The 18,658-nt window shown below is 37.1% G+C and overlaps 2 protein-coding genes across 2 annotated transcripts; one reads left to right on the forward strand and one right to left on the reverse strand.

Moving 5' to 3' along the window:
• Positions 1 to 1,441: 1,441 nt before the first annotated feature.
• Positions 1,442 to 13,379, reverse strand: si:dkey-12h9.6 (macoilin-1). Its single transcript, XM_041975020.1, has 11 exons — positions 13,166 to 13,379; positions 11,484 to 11,625; positions 11,220 to 11,346; positions 10,484 to 10,607; positions 10,073 to 10,251; positions 8,302 to 8,770; positions 8,060 to 8,218; positions 7,369 to 7,539; positions 4,227 to 4,353; positions 3,323 to 3,497; positions 1,442 to 2,322 (listed from the first exon to the last, which is right to left on the reverse strand). The coding sequence occupies exons 1-11, from the start codon at positions 13,240 to 13,242 to the stop codon at positions 2,132 to 2,134; spliced, it is 1,941 nt and encodes a 646-aa protein (XP_041830954.1). The 5' UTR covers positions 13,243 to 13,379; the 3' UTR covers positions 1,442 to 2,131.
• Positions 13,380 to 15,049: 1,670 nt separating this feature from the next.
• Positions 15,050 to 18,077, forward strand: LOC121634254 (cysteine-rich secretory protein 2-like). The gene is made up of 5 exons (XM_041976790.1): positions 15,050 to 15,131; positions 15,313 to 15,419; positions 15,651 to 15,741; positions 17,325 to 17,364; positions 18,023 to 18,077. Exons 1-5 carry the CDS (start codon positions 15,050 to 15,052, stop codon positions 18,075 to 18,077), a joined length of 375 nt encoding a protein of 124 aa, XP_041832724.1.
• Positions 18,078 to 18,658: the final 581 nt, after the last annotated feature.

An 18,658-nucleotide genomic window follows, 5' to 3' on the forward strand; every position in this document is an offset into this window, starting at 1 on the left:
CATATCAGACAAAATTCAAGTTTAAATAATTAATACAAAACCCCATCCTGCTGTATCAGGAGTGTGATCTCTAACCTCAGAGCATCACTGAATTAACAATTATTTGTTCAAAATGTTTACAAACGGTAGCCCTTGTACAAGTATATTCATGTACGTAAACACAATGTGTGCTCAAACAACAGATGAATAAAACACATTTCATGCTGACAAACACAATGCTGTACAAAATTACAGCAGTAAAGTTGAAATACAGCAAGACTAAAAAATAGCTTTCATATAAAACACCCTATAAATGAAAAGCTACCAAAACGGCCACATCCAGATCATGAGTGTTTTTCAGCTGCGTGGGTAATTTCAATTCTGTACATTGTGACTTTAAAAAATAAAAAGAAAGAGAAAAACTACAAAAACAATACATATCACTTCAATTCAAACACAGTACTCATTCACATTAAATTAGTTTTACTTCCCAGTTTGAAAGTAATGTATATAGGCACAGTAATTAAATCCGAGAGCCATGTCTGGTCAGCATCAGTTCCTCATTAATTCGCAATTCTACTTTTAAGTCTTGAACAAAGTGGCAACCAGTCCGGCCACTTCCTCACACACAGTCTGCTCTTGAGACAAGCTGCATTACCCTTTCAGGTGAAACCGAGCTGCAGCACTTTTCTGCTGTATTTCCTCACTTTAATCAGGTCACCACGGCAACGAAACATCATCTGTTCTTTGCAGCCAACAAGCTTCAAACAAAGCTGACACCTGTTACACAGAAATATTCCAAATCTGAAGTTTCTTTCCAAAAACACTCAGCATTTTAAATTTAAAAAAATTTAACTTGATGAAAAGAACAAGCTTCGTCTGAATTTCAGCACAATCCATGTAAATTTTCTATTTACAAACAAGCAGACATCTTGCATACTTCTCCTTAAAACATTTTAAGTTTAATAATTACATTTATCCTTTGAGAGTTGTATAGATTTTTAACCTAATATTTGATTTTATCCAATGAGGACATTTAATTTGCGAAAGTCCACAAGCCTACCTCACTTAGGACTTGCATGATTCAGTATATTTATCTTTTTCTTATCTTCCTTAATCAAATTAACAAGATAAAATCTGCTGCAGCTTTATATCTCAAATACTTGAGAATATGTATATTTGTTGTAGAGTAGCACAGGTGTATATATTAAATTATGGCTGAGATCCATACAGCTGCATCAGCTTTGTGTCCTGATATGGAGCATGATGTCTCACTATCACAGCTTACCTGGGACACTTCAATAGAAGAGAGACATTTTTTTTTTCAAAAAGGGACACCTATGCTTTTCTTTTTATAGAAACAAATTAAAATGTTTGATTTGAAAAAGTTCCAATAAATAATTTTGTTTGAACACTGGGAATAAATTTTAAAGAGATAAAAAATATCTTTTACAATGTTATTTGGGATTCTTTAGTCAAAATGAAAGCAATTAATGCTTCAGTAACTTGCTTGTAAACATAACATTTAAAATCACTTGAATAATATTAAATAGTTTCACTTACACGCCAGTGTTCACGCTATAAAGCGGCCACTAGACATGTAACAGCTGCAGAGGGGAACTTTTTGGTTGCACCAAATGACAACTAGACACAGCTTTTAGTACCAATTTGATTATTTTTGCTGATGCAAAATGTCCTTTTTCCACGAATAACAAAAGTATTTGGGTACAGCTGTCTCTCAATGCATACTTCCTGCTGTTTGTCGTCACTTGAGTAGAAACATCCAGCATCAGATCTTTACTCCATTAACCTACAGGGTCAGAATTAGCAATGATGTTGTGCTTTTCTCTGCAGAATCCTGATGTTATGTAATGGTGATGTATAAAACTCTGCCTTTAGCAGCTCTGCATATTAGATACCTCGTTTTACAGCGAAACCTTTGGAGCTTTGATGTGGGAGGAAACAGGAAAAAAACACAATATCAAGTTAGCACCAACAGTGCAGCAGAAAGGCGTTCGACTTGTGGAGTCTCATTCTGTTTCCACTCGTGACTGAAAGTAGGTTGTCTTCACTGTGTTGTTTAGCTGTGTAATAAACTCCTCTAGTCCTAAAGAGGAGATCTGAGGATGTATCAAAGCTCAATGACGTCCTTTTACTTCTTCAGACACTGGTACATCAGCGCCCGTGGATTTAACATGTAGCGCTCAGAGTTGAGTAACTTGGTGAGATACTGAGGCACCTGAGGCCGAGGGGCCATGTAGGCCACACCGGGGCTGACCGCCATCACCTCTGCAATCTTCTGCTTCATCTCACGGATCTCTTTGTCCTGCTTCTTCACTTTATCTGTCAGACAGGAAAAGGTACATATGAGAACATAATATCCTGGTCCTCAAAGAAATAAAAAGGTCAATGTGACTAAGGTCATACTGCATTAAAGACAAACAGAGTAAATAATTAAAATGATAACTAAGAAGAAGTAGAAGTCGAAATAATTCATGGGAAAAAAAAGTTCTCCCCAAAAAAAAACACACAGGCTCATGGTGCAGAAAGAATTATTACCACACATCAAAACATTCATGCAAAACTTGGTGTGTAGAGCTAATTTCCTACCAAAACCAAAAGAATGCAGTGTGGTTTGCAAATGGCAATGTTATACAATTAATTTAAGTAATTATTACAGAAATATACAACACATTTCCAATAATATGTGCAATAATGATTTTTTTTTATTATTGCTCTCAAACAAGTCTGAGTCTGAGTAACACACAGCATAACATGAAGCCACCAGACTTATTACTAGTTGTTTTGGTAAATAAAGTTGCTAAACAGGTCTGTAAAATTATAAATCAAGCTCCAAATTAGAAACCAGGACTATCACCAGCTGTTGTGGAGGATCAATCACACAGGATATTTAGATTGAAAAGATTGTGTCAAAAAGAGATATATCTGTTTTTTAATGTGCTTTGTGCAATGCTTGATTTAATCTGCAGCTAGATTAACTGTAAATATCTGTAGGACAGCCACAAACATGATGTATTTGCAGCATAAAGTGCAATATAACTGATCCAACCCCTTCTGAGCAGATTCTGCTAACACATCAATCTGAAAACAATGAATCAGAAATTCTATGGAGCCAAAGTGTAAACTGTTTAGTAACCACACAGTGGTGCTGTTGGATCTAAATCTCTATCAAGACCTCATCACTGGCATCTAAGGCCTACCTTTACCTTCAAAAAATGTTTAATATGACAGCTTTTAGTGAAAAAAAAAATTTTCAACAGGATTTAAAACAAAGCTTAAAAGCAAGCCCAAACAAGAACTTTTTCAGAAGCAGATAATGAACCTTGAGCGATCTCCAGCTGTCTGCGAGCGTCTCCCAGTGCAGAGAAGAGGTCCAGCTTGATGCGAGTCTCCGCGCTCAGGTTGTACTCCAGATGCTGAGCTTTCTCCTGCATGGCTGACAGAGTGGACAGCAGCATGTCTGTCTCTTTCTCCACACAGCGGTACTTTCCCAAAGCCTGAATTAAAAAAAAAAAAAAACACACACACACACAGCAGCAGTGAGAAAAAATGCAAAGCATCAAAGCCTCCTGCTGAGACCCCCAGAGGGAGTTAGTGCTTTGATTTCCCAAGTTTTTCACCTTTTTTTTTTTTTTTTAATTTTCAATCTGTTTTGGCTACTTTTGCCTTCATAGACACCAAATGATTCACTCTGGGGAACCAATGCACTGCAGAGAGAAACCACTTTTCATACACTGAAGATGAATTAGCCAGCCATTCAAAAAAACATGAACATTCTGAAAGATGGTTCTTTCTGTGTTGACGTCAATTTTTGAACATTTTCTGGCTTTTTTTTGGAAAGGTGACCTGGACTCAAGGACCTTTCTGAAGTAGTGCAATGTTTTTTATGAAAGACCTGGTGTCTGTTTCAGCATGCATCATGGAGAGAATGCCACTAAGATGAGATCAAATACCACACAGCACAACAATATACACACCTGATGTCAGACAAAAACCACCATACAATAATACTGCATACTGATGTGATGAAAAAGTGCAAGGTGTTGACTGCAGGCCAAAACAAAAACACTAAATGTCCCCAATGAAAACATTTAAGTTTTCTAACAAAAACAAGAGAAACTCAAACAGCAAAAACTGGATCAAACTCAGGATGACGAGGTGCTGGACCACTTGCAACACAAACACTTAAAACTCACAAGTTCATTCCCAAATAGAGTAAAAAATACCTCAACATCTCTCTCTAGATCTACCACACGACTCTCTTTCACTTGATACTCCAGCTGTAGTTGTTTGTACTCTGTCTCTAGATCTTTAACTCTTTTCCTTAACATTTGGGTTTCACAGTGTTCCTGCCTGGTGTAGGAGATGGAGAAGATGTCAGTTTTGAAGAGGAGTTTCATTAGAAATGAAGACCAGTTTACACAGAAAGAAACATAATTTTTCATTTGCAGTTTTACATACGATTTTTTTATATATCTAACATAAAAAGCAGGTAAGATTTTACATAATAGGACATAAAAAAAATCTGATTCACACCAGGTCTTAAAATGAGGCAAATACAAACTCAGATGAACAACAAATTATATAATGTAGTTCGTACAAACCATGATTCATTAGCATGTAGAGCCATCTTTTGCAATAATAAATGGATGCAATTGTTTTCTATATATCTCTTTCTCTTATTCTCTCTTCTTTACAGCTTCACTTAAGTTAATATAGATGAGTGATTATTATTAAATGCACCAACGTCTTCAGGTCCAGTTGCAGCATTTTAATCAGGCTGAGGCCTGGACTGTGACGGGGCCGTTGCAATACTGGTTATTTAGGGTAAGTTCACTAACTGCAAGACGTCCATGTCCTGAGACTACAAAACAAACCCAGATCACCTCTCTGCTTGACAGGGTTTGTGCTGATATGCTGTGTTTGATTTTGGCCAAATGTATTGATTGTTGCCAAACATAACCATTTTGTCTCATCAATCCAAGTAACCTTGTTTAAGAAGTCTTGTTATTTGTTCAAATGCAACTTTGTACTATTTTTTTTTCTTTGTTTTATAGAGCAATACGGTTTTTCTTAGCAATCTGTCAAAACAAGCCAGATTTTTTTTATTTTAGTTTAAATTAGTTTATTTAATTTATTCTTGATACAAAAAAACACCGAAAGAGCAAAAAGAAGAAAAATAAATAATCTGAAATCTAAATACATACCCCAAATTTAAAACAAACAACATAAAGTTGTCACTTCCACATTTAACTTGGTACCTGAGGCCTTGCGCTTGAGACTTTTGTTGATCTTGTTAGGATGACTGGCAACTGTTTTGAATGTTTCCCACTTGTAAATAAGCTTTCTAACTTAACTATAGAACTAAAAATTGTTTGACAAAACCCTTAAAACCTCTCCAGATTGATGGGCAGCAAAACAGCTTCTCTAAGATGACTGATGATGTTTTTACTCCTCTGAGGTTGCGTTTAACTCATTCTAAGACCTGTTAAGAACTAGATGATGTCATCATACATGAACCTCTGAATTTAAAGAGAGTGTACTTTCTTTATCACATGACTACAAATATTTGTTTTCTGGTTGATTGTAAAGAGATAGAAGAGAAGATCAATATCACTCTCATACCTGTAAAAATCTTAAAAAATTTGTGGTTAAAGCTGGATATTAACTGTGAGATTTTAAAAGATGACCAGGGTGAAAGTATTGTGGCTCTAAACAGTGTTTATATGTTCACACAAAGTTAGGCCTGGAAATATTTGAACAACAATCCAATTTTCCTGATTTGGGCTCTGTGTGCCACCACATTGGATTTGAAATAAAACAACTGAGATGGAATTGAAGTGCGGACTGTTAGGTTTAAATTCAAGAAGTTAAAAATATCCTATAGAGCATTTAGAAATTGCAACCATTTTTATGCCAAGTCTCCTTATTACAAAAAGTAAATTGAACAATCAACATTACTGTAAATAAAATGTTTATTTTTAATCCTTTGTTGAGAATCCTTTGCAGGCAACGACTGCCTGAAGTTAAGAACCCATCAACATTACCAAAAACTGGCATTGTGAGCCGGTGCTCAACCTTTACTGCAGCTGTCTTTACTTGCTGCTTGTCTGTGGGTCTAACTGCCCACCTCCTCTCTGAAAGTCATGGTCAGTCAGGTTGAGCTATGATGACAGACTCGGCCATGACAGAATATTTCACTTATTTGCTTAAAAACTCCTGGGTTGCTTTCGCAGTATGTTTTAGGCCTTTGTTCATCTTTACTGTGATGTGACATCCAATCAACTTTGCTGAATGTGAGCAGAAAGTAAATCCTTTTATCTTTCGATTTCATCAGGCTGCTTCTATCTGCTGTCACATAATAAACACCAGTGACCCGAAGCTATTGGTAGCCATACATGCTTTCCCCATCTAACTGCCTCCACCATGTTTACAGAATATGTAGTGTACTTTGGATCAGCTCTTCTTTAATTTCTTCTTCCAGTCATTCTTTTATCTGATCTTATTTTGATCTGTCCAAAGAATGCTGTTGCTGTTTCAGTCTAATCTGGACTTTCTATTCTTAAGGCTGAATAATGGTTGGTACCTTGTGACGAGCCCTCTTGTATTTGCCCTCATGAAATCTTCACTTTGTGATAGATTTAGATACTGATGCACCTACTTTCTAGAAAATGTTCTTCACTTGTTGTGAAAGGGTTTTTCATCACTATGGAAAGGATCCTGCAAACAGCCACCTCTGTTCTCTTCCATGGACGTCCAATTTGGATGTAAATATCCACAAATTAAAGCTGAGAGTCTGCACTTTAAACCCATATTAATTAAATAACTATATACTGAATATGTTTTGGTAAACACATGAAATAACAAAACTTGTGTCAGTGTCCAAATATACATGGGCCAGACTGCATGACTGCTGCTACAACCGCTGCTTGCTAACCCACCACATAGAAAACCTGCATCAGGTGCATGTTGCACAGTGTAGCCTACACTAAACTGTAATGAAGTCTCACAGTTTATAAGCACCTTAATGATATTGCAAAAACACTATTTAAAAAATAGAAATGAAACAAAGGAGTGGGCTTTTTGGCTTTCAGCAGATTTTTTTTTTTACCTTTGAATAGAATTAGCGAGCTGTTTCCAATGCTTATTTCAAGCTAATCTATTCTGGTACCATGCTGAGAGCACAGACATCAGAGCTGTGTTGATCTCCTCCTCTAACCCACAGCAAGAAAGTGAAAGGCACAATTCAGACTATCAAGTCATGTGTTTGGCTTTACGCTCACAGATGGATAAAAATGTAGATACAACTTTACTTGTAAGGCACCAAATCAACTCTGGAAAATTACAGTTCTGACAGGAGTGATTTACCTGTTTGTTAGACTGCGAGCTGCACTTGCTGCCTCCTCCAGTTTCTGAGCCTGAAGCTCAGCTAGCTGTCTCTCAGCAGAGAGCCTCGCTTCTGTCTCTACTCTGGTCTTTTTCTCCAATATTGAGCTGGTCTGCTTGTCCCTCTGCTTGGTTTTAGTCAAACACAGAATCCTGCAAGCAAAGACATTTGATTGACTTTTAATGATTAAAAAGAAAAAGACTAAAAACACAGCTAAGCATAAAAAGACTTGTTTGAACTTGTTAGCATCGTCAAACTTCAAAAGCAGACATTTAAAAAATTGTTAAACAGTCCTTGTGCCAGTCGAGTCACTGGAGAGCACCTTCATTTAAAACGGGAGCATGTCTTATCAAAGCTGATGAAAAGTGCCTGACATGCTCATCTCACATAAGATTTAAAGCCTGAAGCTAGTTGATGTGCTTTGATGTGGTAAATGTGTTGGGAGTACTCCTGAGTCCATTAACTTATTAAGTACATTTAAATGAGTTATACACGTGCTTAGAGTGCTCAAGTGGTTATTCTAGTGTATGCCTGAGTATTAACCTCACATTTAAAACTCATGGAAATAATTAAAATTTGTTTATTTATTTGGAGGGATGATGTAATGTACAAAACAGCCCACACATGGAGCCAGAGGCACAGCTCTCCTGATGGGTTTGGTGGATCACTCACTTGCTCTGAAGCAGCATGTTGGACTGTCTGAGCAGGGAAACTTCTGGTCTCAGGCTCCTCTCGCTGTTCGTCAGGTTGCAGATGTGACTTCGCAGTTCCTGCTCACTCTGCCTACTTGTCTGAAGCTCGCCTTTCAACCTTCGCATCTCTGCCTCCAGCCTGACAGATAAATAAAAAAAGTACTAACATTACCATCTCATGCCTAACTGGAGACGGTTATACTGGAATTATCCGTGGCTTACTTGCTGAACTGCTCAGCGTGGTAATTCTGAGCCGCTGTGGTGATCTTATCTGCTTCATCCCTGTTGGGGCTGAAGGTTTTCGAGCTGGGCCTTTGTTTCTTCTCGGTCCTTCCTACAGGTGGCGAAGGAGTGTTTGTGCTTCCTCTGCGAGCTTTTGGCGAGGAGTTTTTGGCCACTCGTGTGGCTTTGCATCCCTGCTCCTCCTGAGGTAGATTTTCTGGGATTGTAGATGGCTCTGGTCCTCCTGCCCCGCTGTGAAGCTGATCTTTTGACTCGGCCACAGCAGATTTTAATGATGCGGGCCGCCGGTTTGATTCCGCTGACCTCACCTCCTGTGTTGCCTTCTCTGTCACTCTGTCCTCGCTGCGGATCTGGAGGCAGTCCACAGTGTGTGTGTCATCATGGGCCACCACAGCACCATTCTGACACTGATATTGACCTGAATCAGGCTTAATTTTCCATTTGGAGCCTGTAAAAAAATATCAGGAAGAAGAGAAAAAAGGTCAATATCAAGAAAGGTAAAAAAAAAAAAAAACCTCATGAAATGACTGATGGTTGCTCTATTTTCTATTATGGACCCTCTTTGGTGTTAAATGAGCTCCCCACTGATTTTACATGAAACAAGCAGGACTTCTCAGCTTGTAAAAATGTTTGTGTATCGACTCCTGTGGCTCTAGAGAGGCATTTGGAAACAAAGCTACAAATGATGGTAATTCAGCTTGACACAAAATGGATTATTTACACACAGACTCTTCTAAGAAGTTGTCATTCAATATAAAAATAAACAAAAAACTTGGCAAATAATTAAATGAGCCATCAGATTTGTATTTTGTAGTTTAGATTGTTTAGAGCGAAATAACAAATTCTTTCTATTTTTTAATGTAAATTATTTCCTACTTTTCTATAGTTGTTTTGTATAATTATTTCTTGCCTTTTGCAGATTTTCTGTACTTAGAATATCCTTCTGTTGCTGTAATACTGCTGTAATTTTCCCATCAAGGGACAAAGAATTGTTGTTTCCTAACTTGAGTGAGTGAGTGAGTCACGTTACACGTTTCTCTGAAGCCATTTATACACGTTAGCACCATAGATGTTTTTTTAGGGGCAGACAAATTTAAAATGGATTTTCTCCACAGTTCCTGTTCACTCAAGCAGTTCTCAGTAGTAAATACTCTACCAGAGATGTGATCTTAGAACTGAAAATGCTGCAGAGTTGCATCTTGGACTCGGACAGAGAATACAGGAAAGTGTAAAAAAAGAAAAAAAGGGTGTTTGGAAATATTTTCTTTACAATTTATAGAGAATGGCTGACGGAGTTCTGAACTCGGCCATTTTTGTGCTCATATCAAAACCACAAATTAGAGAAATTATTCCCAACTCTAATCAGCTTGCACACTCAAACACTGTCAGTGTATTTGTTGATGTATTTATACTTGGTCACAATCCCTGATCCTCAGTATTTCTTACTTTGCAGGTGGCAGAGTAATAGCTGCTGAAATTCTAAATGTTGCAGACATTTGTGTTCTCACATGCAGTTCCTCTGGAACAACTCCAGGAAATTTCAGGGCTACGGTGCATGTGTAAAAATGGATTATAGTAAACTGAATTCCATTAATACCAGATACTATTAAAGGGTGAAGAAGTATAAAAATCCCTACAAGTTAACCTTTCTTTATCATCTCTGTGTTTGCTTCAGATTAAGCTTAAAATATCATCTATGCGCGATAGCTGGAAGTGTAGTTGAGTGGATGATGCAGGTGTACAGACTTACTGCTGCTGCCATCTGTGCCTGTCTTGGAGTAAACCTGCAGGCCTGGTGGGAGTGAGTGCTGAAGGAGGTGCATGTGGAAGTCATTGTCACTCTGCACAGCTTTCTGTATGCGCAGCTTAAAAATATTGGTGAAGTAGCAGGTGGCATCAAACCCAAGATAAACTACAGGATAGCCAATACTGCAAGGGAAAAGAGAAGAAAAAACAAAGCAGTTAGAAGAACACACTGTAAAGTGCAGGGTCCTATGATTAAACTGAAGCTTATTTAATCACTGAACACATCAAAACGTTCATTAAGAGATTCATTCAATCCATTGATCTAATTCATGTTGCACACATAATTAAGTTATAACAAATGCGTGAACAATGCATGAAATTCTGCTTAAGGCATATTTGTATCAAATCAACACACCAGTGTGCAGCAAAAAGATGAGACAGGTTGGGATGAGAGGTATTAAGATCTCTGAGTCGAAGCGACGCCTCTGTGTACACAAGCAGAATCCACAGGGACACTGATGATATACAGATGCCCTTTTCTGAAGAGAAAATGAAAATAATCAGAACTGAGGGACACAATTTACAATCCTATTTGCAAAGAAGCTGCATAAAAATGTTCATAAAAGGGACACAACATCAAAAGATTAGTAAATTTGGAGGAATGTTTGTATGCAAGAAGCAAGGCTGAAAGACAGTTTTTAATAGCTGTGATTTTCGGGATTTCAACACTTTATTGGATTATGTAATAGAAATCATCTCATGGACTCAGGAACACTTCTGGACAAAACTGTGCAAGTTAAAACTCTACCATGTAAAGAACAAAAGTAGACAAACAAGATCCAAAAACATGGCCACTTTCTCTGGAAAGCTTAATAAGGTAAAGTAAAAAGGCTCTGTAGTAAAAGATTCTAAACTAGCCTGCCTGCAGCCCAGATCTGTAACCGACAGAAGGGATTTGGTTTAATATGAAAAGAAAAATGCAGCATGGGAGATCCTAAACTCTGTATGAAGCAAAGATGTGACATTAGCTATCAAATTTTCAGTAATTCAAGATATGCAGGGCTACCAAAAATAATAATTTGTATGAGCTGAACAGACTTCAGAGTCTTTTTGTTTTATTTTGTAGAAAATCAAATAAATTGCATACTCACCTGTGTGCCATATGTAATTAAATAATACGTAGGTGCTCGCCACAAAAAACAACCAGTGCAAAGGAACAAAAATTAAACAAAAGATGTCCAATGTGAAGGCAGCACAAACAAAAACAACACAAATAACCTGAAAACAAAAGGAGAGGTAAAAAAGATTTTAGTTAAATGCATTTCATCTTTCTGGTGCAGTTATTTCTGCAGAGCTGAGTTTTCATCATCAAGGGCTCTGCATTGAATATGAAATCCCACAGCAGGAGTCCTCACCAGCCCATGGCAGTGGAAAGTGGTGTACACACTCCCAAAGAAGAGCCAACACGGCCACAGGTACTCCAGTCTGAATTCAAGGATGAAATCTGCCAGCAGCACCAGCGTCCACATCACCATAAACTTTAGGAAGGTGTACACACTGCAAAGAAACATAGAACATGTTGAAACTCCACTTTCAGTATAATTACTAAAAAATATGTACAGATGGATGAATTCCTCTGATTTAGTCAATAAATATATTTCAGATACAGCTAAGCCCAAGTTTAAGGATTAAATAAAAACAACCTAATAAAGATCTGGAAATTACATCCACAGTGCTGAACCTCTAATTGAGCAGCTGCATCTTAAAAACACAGTCCATGCTTTAAGGTGGAGAACAATGACTGTCCCCTCATTCATTTTATCAAACAGCCATAAGCCAAACAGAAAGCTGTGGTTTCCTCCTTTGTTCTGCTCATCCATAGGCTGCCATCACATCGCCCCTTCTTTGTTTGGTAACCATGGCAATATTTCATCTGGAGGAGAGAGGGAGCACCACAGCATCCCTCTGCTAATTCAAATCTATCATTTAATTTCAACCAATACCTCCTGTATTTCAATTTATCTTGCATGTACGTTTTTATAATTTAGAAAAAATGCTTATAATATTTAATATTAAATCTAAAATTAAAACTATATAATTAGGACAAAAGAAAGGGATAGAAATGGATCTTTATAGCATCTTAAGCAGCTCTTCGTGTTTCTGAAAGGGTGAATTTTATTCACACTAAGGGTTTTTTATTATTATTATTATTATTATTATTATTATATGCAGTTGTACAAGCAGGATGATAATTCAGCATCAATAAAGATGAACAAAAAAGAAATAGAATATCTCATACTACTCATAAAAGTTCAAATATGTCTTATAATGCTGGAGGTGATATTTTAAATATCAATGGCAAATATGGTTGTCAAGATGTGAGAACTTAGTTTTTTTTTTACAGTAGGGAAGGGAAAATGCACCTATAAAGAAGTTATATGCTTTGCTATCATCATAGTGGATTTCTAACAATGCGGTCAATCATGCATAACATTCAACAAAAACAGCAATAAAGAATGAAAAATATATATTTAAACATTTTGAACACTCAAGAAAAGCTCTTTAAAACAAGGCTGTATCTCAACTGCAGAATAAATGGAGTAGCTTTTAAGATCTTGTGAAAAGATTCACAATGAAAACAAGTGGTTTCTTTATTCTGTGGTCATCATTTTCTGTCTGGAATCCGTCTGGATGCATTCAAGAAAAAAAAACAGCTGCTTTCGTTACACCAAACAGGATTATACAGGTAATAATAATATTATCCAGAGAAGGCAAAACACTGCAGAAACAACCAGGATAAAAGAAATAAGACTGGGGAGGCTGATGGGGAAAACAGGCCGACGTCAACTTGCACAGCTGCTGCTTTTCTTTTCCTGTAAACAATGTAGGCTGAAGAAACTCGGCGCAAAATTCCTCCTCTTCTGCTTCCTTAAATCAGTCGCACTGATTCTTATTAAAGCTCCAGACAGGTCAAATTAAAATATAAGACACGATGAAGTAATGCGATTTGAGGCAGACAGGTGAACAGGATGACGACGGCTGAAATTCACACAAAGACGGGCACCACAACAAAAGCATCCGCCAGGGGCTCAGCTACCTCTCAGACAGCTTCTCCGTGATTTTCAGTTTTTTCATTTTCCGAAGCCTGTTCGCGTCTACATAACGTTTCTTCATCTTATGGCTTCTGCTCCCTCCGTGCTGTTTTCTGACACCGCGGCCGCAGCGGCAGCGACGGGGAAAGAAAGAGGGCAGAGATAAATAAAACAAACCCGGATCTCCTCCCTCCGTGCGGACGAGGATGCTCTTTCCAACCTGCGATGATGTCTGCGAATACAGGAGACCAGTGCGCCTCTGCGCATGCTCAGTGCTGGTTGTACCTACAAGTGTTCATCGCAGGAGGGGAGCAGATCAACAAGATGCAGATCCAAAGAACAGAAGTCTTGCATTCACCAACCTCTCTGCCATTATTTGAAAATAAAAACCAGCTTTTTAACAAACGCAGCAATAATAGTGATTGGTGCCTTTATGCCCTGCTGGAAAAAGGTGCAGAACACACATATTTTTGAATAACTGTGGATCTAATTAGGCTTATAAAAGAACATTTTTTCTCTATTTTCTACTGAGCAACCTAAGACTAAGAAACCAAATTTCACAACTTTAGGTTCAAGTGTGGGACATTGTGTCAGCATCAATATTGCAGTGATAAATTTGGAATTTGAAGTGTTTTATACTTGTTAACTTGTGCTTATACATATATTTTTTATAGTTTATTTGCATTACCCATATATTTGCATCTAAAACACTGTTCAATATACAAGATTTCTTAGTCAAATGCACAAAGAGCAAGTTACATTGTTAAAGAGCAAGTTAGTTAGGTTGTTTATTTTTGATTTTCCTCTGAATAAAGAAAGAACTTCAAAATTAAAGCCAAACAAAGGGAATACAATTGAAACATTGAACTCTGAACCCCCCTTAACCCTTACAAAAATTGCACTATTAAAAAAAACAAAAAAAAAAAACAAAAATAGTGATTCTGTGTTATTACAGAATCCCCTGTTTGCATGTATAGGGTGTATTTGTATGAAAAATGTATGTATTCACATACTTTTTTATATAGCATTTTTCTACTCTATTATATTTTTATACACTGTTTTACTTTTCTTTAAATTGTTCTTTGTACTTTTGCACCGTGGGATGGAGAGAAACATCCTTTTCAATTCCTGTATGTACTCACATACTGCAGAAACGGACAATAAAAAAGCTTGAATCTTGAAAATGTTAGATGTTAAGTACATATAAACGACCCCAAAACTGAAAGTTTTAGCACTTGAAATATATTAATGGTGTCTCATGTCTTCCTTCTCAGAACAGATATTTTTCTGAACTATGGACTGCATTGTACTTCTTAGAATGCTCTGAAATGAAATTAAGTAATAGGTTAAAATGTAAGTAGTCACAAAAAGTAATACTTTTTCTTCTAGTGACCTCTTTGCACTTAAGTAAGATTCAATTTTGAATGCAACTTTCTGGAAATACTTTTAACATGGTGGTAAATATACATGCTAAAACAAATGTTTTCTTTTGTATGTATTAGAAACCAGTTTCGTCTACTGAAGTGAAAGGACTCAATGAATTGAGTCTCCACAAACTGCCACAGACAAGAAAAGCAGAAGGGAAATCTTATAAATACTTTAAATTGAAATTTTATATCATAATGTTATTTATATCTTATGTAATCAGGGTTTTATTTAGAGCTTGATTTAATTACCCCTCCAAAGATGTGAGGAACATATTAAACATGAAGTACCCTCCTTTCTCACTATGTTTCACAGGTGCAGGTGTTACCTTTAGTTAATTTTTCTCTGAAAACTTGGACGCCCTTGAATGTGTGTGTTCCGGCATCCTGTGTTTGTGTGATCCTGCATATTTAAGTCACACCGGTGTGTTCTCGAAACAGACTGTTCTGGATTTAATCACAACCATGTATGCTCTGTCATTCCTATGTGTCCTGTGTGGGTTCATTGCTGCCCTTCAGGTGCCCGGAACCTTGGCAGATTTTCAGGAATTAACTGTAAATGAATAAATGAGAATGAGTATATTCAGTTGACTCATAGGGGTGTTGTTATGTGTCTATTTTTAGGACATAATGTCAGGAATATGGAACAATAAACTAACCATTATCTTTTTTTTTCTTCCTACACCAGTCTTCATTAAGGTTTTCTACAGGCATTCATACTTAATTCTTTTTTTTTAACCCTGGTACAGTTCTGGCCTCCCTCTCAGATCGGAATGAGATTGTGAACAAGCAGAAAAAATTGAGGAAAGTCGTCATTCCCACTGTTAGCCATAATGTTAGAAAAAGATAAGGCAAACTGTTTCCTCATATGAGTGCTTCTGAAAGACTTTATATGACTTTGGCTTCTCAGTTTATCTTGCTTGTTGGTCTTTTTTTTTTCTTTCTTTCTTTCCAGAGTAAATATTGAGTGATTTCTTACGCAAGCATACATATCATAAAGTATGTGTTCTGGAGTGATTTACATATGTTGACCTTTTAAGGTCCCTCTGTCCTCTACTCCCCACAGAGCTGGAACCGTGAAGCTGAAGCCAACGCTCAGAGATGGGCCAAGACCTGCTCCATGAAACACAGCCCTGCCAGTTCCAGAGAGGTCAGCAGTGAGTTCCTCATCACCTCTCTCTTTCAATAAACTTCACAAAAAAAAAATCTTCCCTTACATGCACACATAGTAAGCTTGCATGTGTGTGTAAGAAGTTAATTTGTTTGTTTTTGTTTTGTTTTTTGTGTGTTTTTTTTGTTTAACATACTATTTCAGAGATAACACCAAATCCATGTTTTGCTTCTTTTACATGTAATAAGAGTATAACAGGATCTAAACTAGTGTTGTAGACCATTATATGACATAAATTTTCCACTGAAGCCAGAAAAAATAATTGGTTGTTGGCAGCAATTTTTTGCTTTTGTAGTCAAGATAAGAAATGGTGTTTGAAAATTAATAAACTCTAATGTCATAGAGATTTCAATCCATCACAGTGTACGAAAGCTGTGCACATTATGATTTCATTTGAAAGTTATTTTTTTAAGGATAAAAAATTGTCACATACAGCAAGTACACACAATTAATCATTCTGCATCATTTAAAGGACCTTAGAGTTAAAGACAAAAAGAAGTGGAAAACATAATGAAATTTACACATATGCAATGTATTACTGTGATTGTATAAATACTAATCTGCACTAATAATGCAGTAGAGCAGGTGAGTGGGCAGCATTATAATGCCAAATAACAATCAAGTACCTTTCTTGTAATCTATTATATTGCAAACAAGCAAGAATAGCAAGTAGCATTAAATCCCATCTTCTCATTGTCATAATCATTGTCTCTTTATGCCATTAGCAAGTTTTGCACTACTGAGATTTATCATCTGCCTCTAAATATTTAGGAAGTATTTGCACAGTACACAAATCCAACTTTAATTAGATTTTGAGAATTGTTTTATATTTATTTGGGAACTGTACAAAAGTTATGACATGAAATTAAAAAATACTTTATTTATTCATCCCAGAGGGAAATTATTAAAGGGACATTGTGTAACATTTTCTGTTGTTTACTGGCCAAAATCGATGTCTGCATGTGTTATCATTGGTGTATTATGATCTCTGCTAATGATATGACACATTCTCATAAACAAAGAAATTTTGATTTGTTCATTCATATGACAGGTAAGCTGGTAGGAAAGCACCATGACGGTCTGCCATCTTGAAACTATAGCCACCGACCAGGGACAAATAGCACCAACACAAAATCTCTGCAGGCCAGCGCATAGTGATTGAGACATGGGAGGAGAAGATAAACAAGAGTGGCTTAGCCTAGCAAGTTGGAAAATTTGTTAAATTGTTGTTTACAAAAATGCAGAACCATGCATATGCTGCAGTAGTACAGAAGCCGTTTTCACCATCACCAAGAAAGCACAAATGGGCACTTAAAAAGCAGCATGACCAGATGATACAAAAGGATCGGAGAGCCTTCCCCAGGTAGAAGGAGCTCAAGAGGGAGACAGATTTTAAAAGGAATGCTGAAGTTGCCTTTCTCCTCGACAAGTAAGTCAACATTACTGCCTAAATTAGCCTAAAGCTAACTTTTAGACAGTGTTGCTTGTTACCATGGGCAGCACAACAGTAGATCCAGCTAAAATACACCAGCCTCATTGGTACGGAAGTGTATGTTTACGTGGTTTCAGTCACTTCCATAGTCACGGTAAACGCCAGCTTTCAGTCATGGTAAAGCTGGACTAAAAGCCAGTGTGAAGGCTTTATAAGCTAGCTTTCACTGTGACAAAAAGCTGGTGTTGTAACAGGGCCAGTTTCCCCATCGTGATTCGCTCCCCTGTGAGAACCATTGTTCCTTCTAAACACAGAGGAACAGTATTCAACAGTTTGATGGGATGCAGTTTGCAATATTTATGAAATCATGAACATCTTCACCTGAGTGAACACTCCATAAACTATTGGATGACATGCTTTCATCAGTGCTGTTGCCGGTTTTTTAAATAGGGCTGTTATTGTTGTTGCAATACGTGTTTGAGAAAGTGAGTCGGTATAATGAACTATAGGTTAGAATGTAATACACGATTCCAACATTAGATGGAAGTAATTCTTACACAATGTCCCTTTAAAAAGACAGTGACATCTAATTATTAAAGACAAGAATAAAGAGCTATATTTTATCACAGATTTTTTGTATAAAACAGTTAATAAACAAGCTCTTTTAGGATGTTATGTTGCTGAGTGTATCTGCTCCTTTTTCACGTGTCAATTTACCATAAAATGTACCTCTACTGTCATACATTGATGTTGCTTTGTGAGCCTTACTTTAATATTTAATTGTGAGGGAGTTTCCATTCAGTTCGTTTGGCATCCTTGTCCATTTGTTTCTAAGCAACCCCTGTCCCTGTGCTGACCAGGGCAGTAACTTTCCCAAACTGAAGGAGTGAGCAACAGCAACATGGCCTCTTGGTGTCCTACCTCCTGCAAGTGCACCAATCAGATTATCTGATTGCCACACGTCCACATGTGTTCTGACTCTGTCAGTTTCAGTAAAGATGCTCATTATTTCAGCTTATGTTTGTGTTCCTAAGTTTCCTAAAAAATAAAAAACAATTCTTCTAAATCAAAAGCAAACACATCTGGTTTAATACCTCTGGCTGCTTGACCTGCTCAATAATTTGTGGAAATTGAAGAGGAAATTTGTTTTGGCTCAAAAAATGCTTTGGACAAACAGACCCTGCAGAGGCAGGTGACCTTTTACGATGTGTGAGGTATAAGCTCAGAGAGTAAGAACAAGAGATCTGATATGATGGATTTGGAAGCGGAGGGGAGGAAAAGTGTTCCCAAAAGCTGTGCCAAAATACATCCCCAGTTTGAAACCATGCCTGCTGCCACTGGTTTTAGAGGATAGTGCTAAATCAGGTCTTGAGCATTTTGAAATCCGACCTAATGTCATATTTTTTAAAATTGTGCTTTAATACATTTTATTTTAAGTCTGCACTTTAATTTTGGAGCACTTATATTTCAG

The sequence above is a fragment of the Melanotaenia boesemani genome, chromosome 22 (assembly GCF_017639745.1).
Source record: "Melanotaenia boesemani isolate fMelBoe1 chromosome 22, fMelBoe1.pri, whole genome shotgun sequence".
In the NCBI taxonomy this organism is placed as follows: Eukaryota; Metazoa; Chordata; class Actinopteri; order Atheriniformes; family Melanotaeniidae; genus Melanotaenia; species Melanotaenia boesemani.

Bases quoted from the DNA above. Each gene is read 5' to 3' on its own strand.
- si:dkey-12h9.6 (XM_041975020.1), bottom strand. From the start codon at position 13,242: ATGAAGAAACGTTATGTAGACGCGAACAGGCTTCGGAAAATGAAAAAA. The intron at 11,626-13,165 runs GTAGCTGAGCCC...GTTTCTTTGCAG, and splicing joins ACGGAGAAGCTGTCTGAGAG to TGTGTACACCTTCCTAAAGT. The intron at 11,347-11,483 runs GTGAGGACTCCT...TTTTGTTTTCAG, and splicing joins CTTTCCACTGCCATGGGCTG to GTTATTTGTGTTGTTTTTGT.
- LOC121634254 (XM_041976790.1), top strand. From the start codon at position 15,050: ATGTATGCTCTGTCATTCCTATGTGTCCTGTGTGGGTTCATTGCTGCC. The intron at 15,132-15,312 runs AATTAACTGTAA...ATACTTAATTCT, and splicing joins AACCTTGGCAGATTTTCAGG to TTTTTTTTAACCCTGGTACA. The intron at 15,420-15,650 runs GTTAGAAAAAGA...TACTCCCCACAG, and splicing joins TTCCCACTGTTAGCCATAAT to AGCTGGAACCGTGAAGCTGA.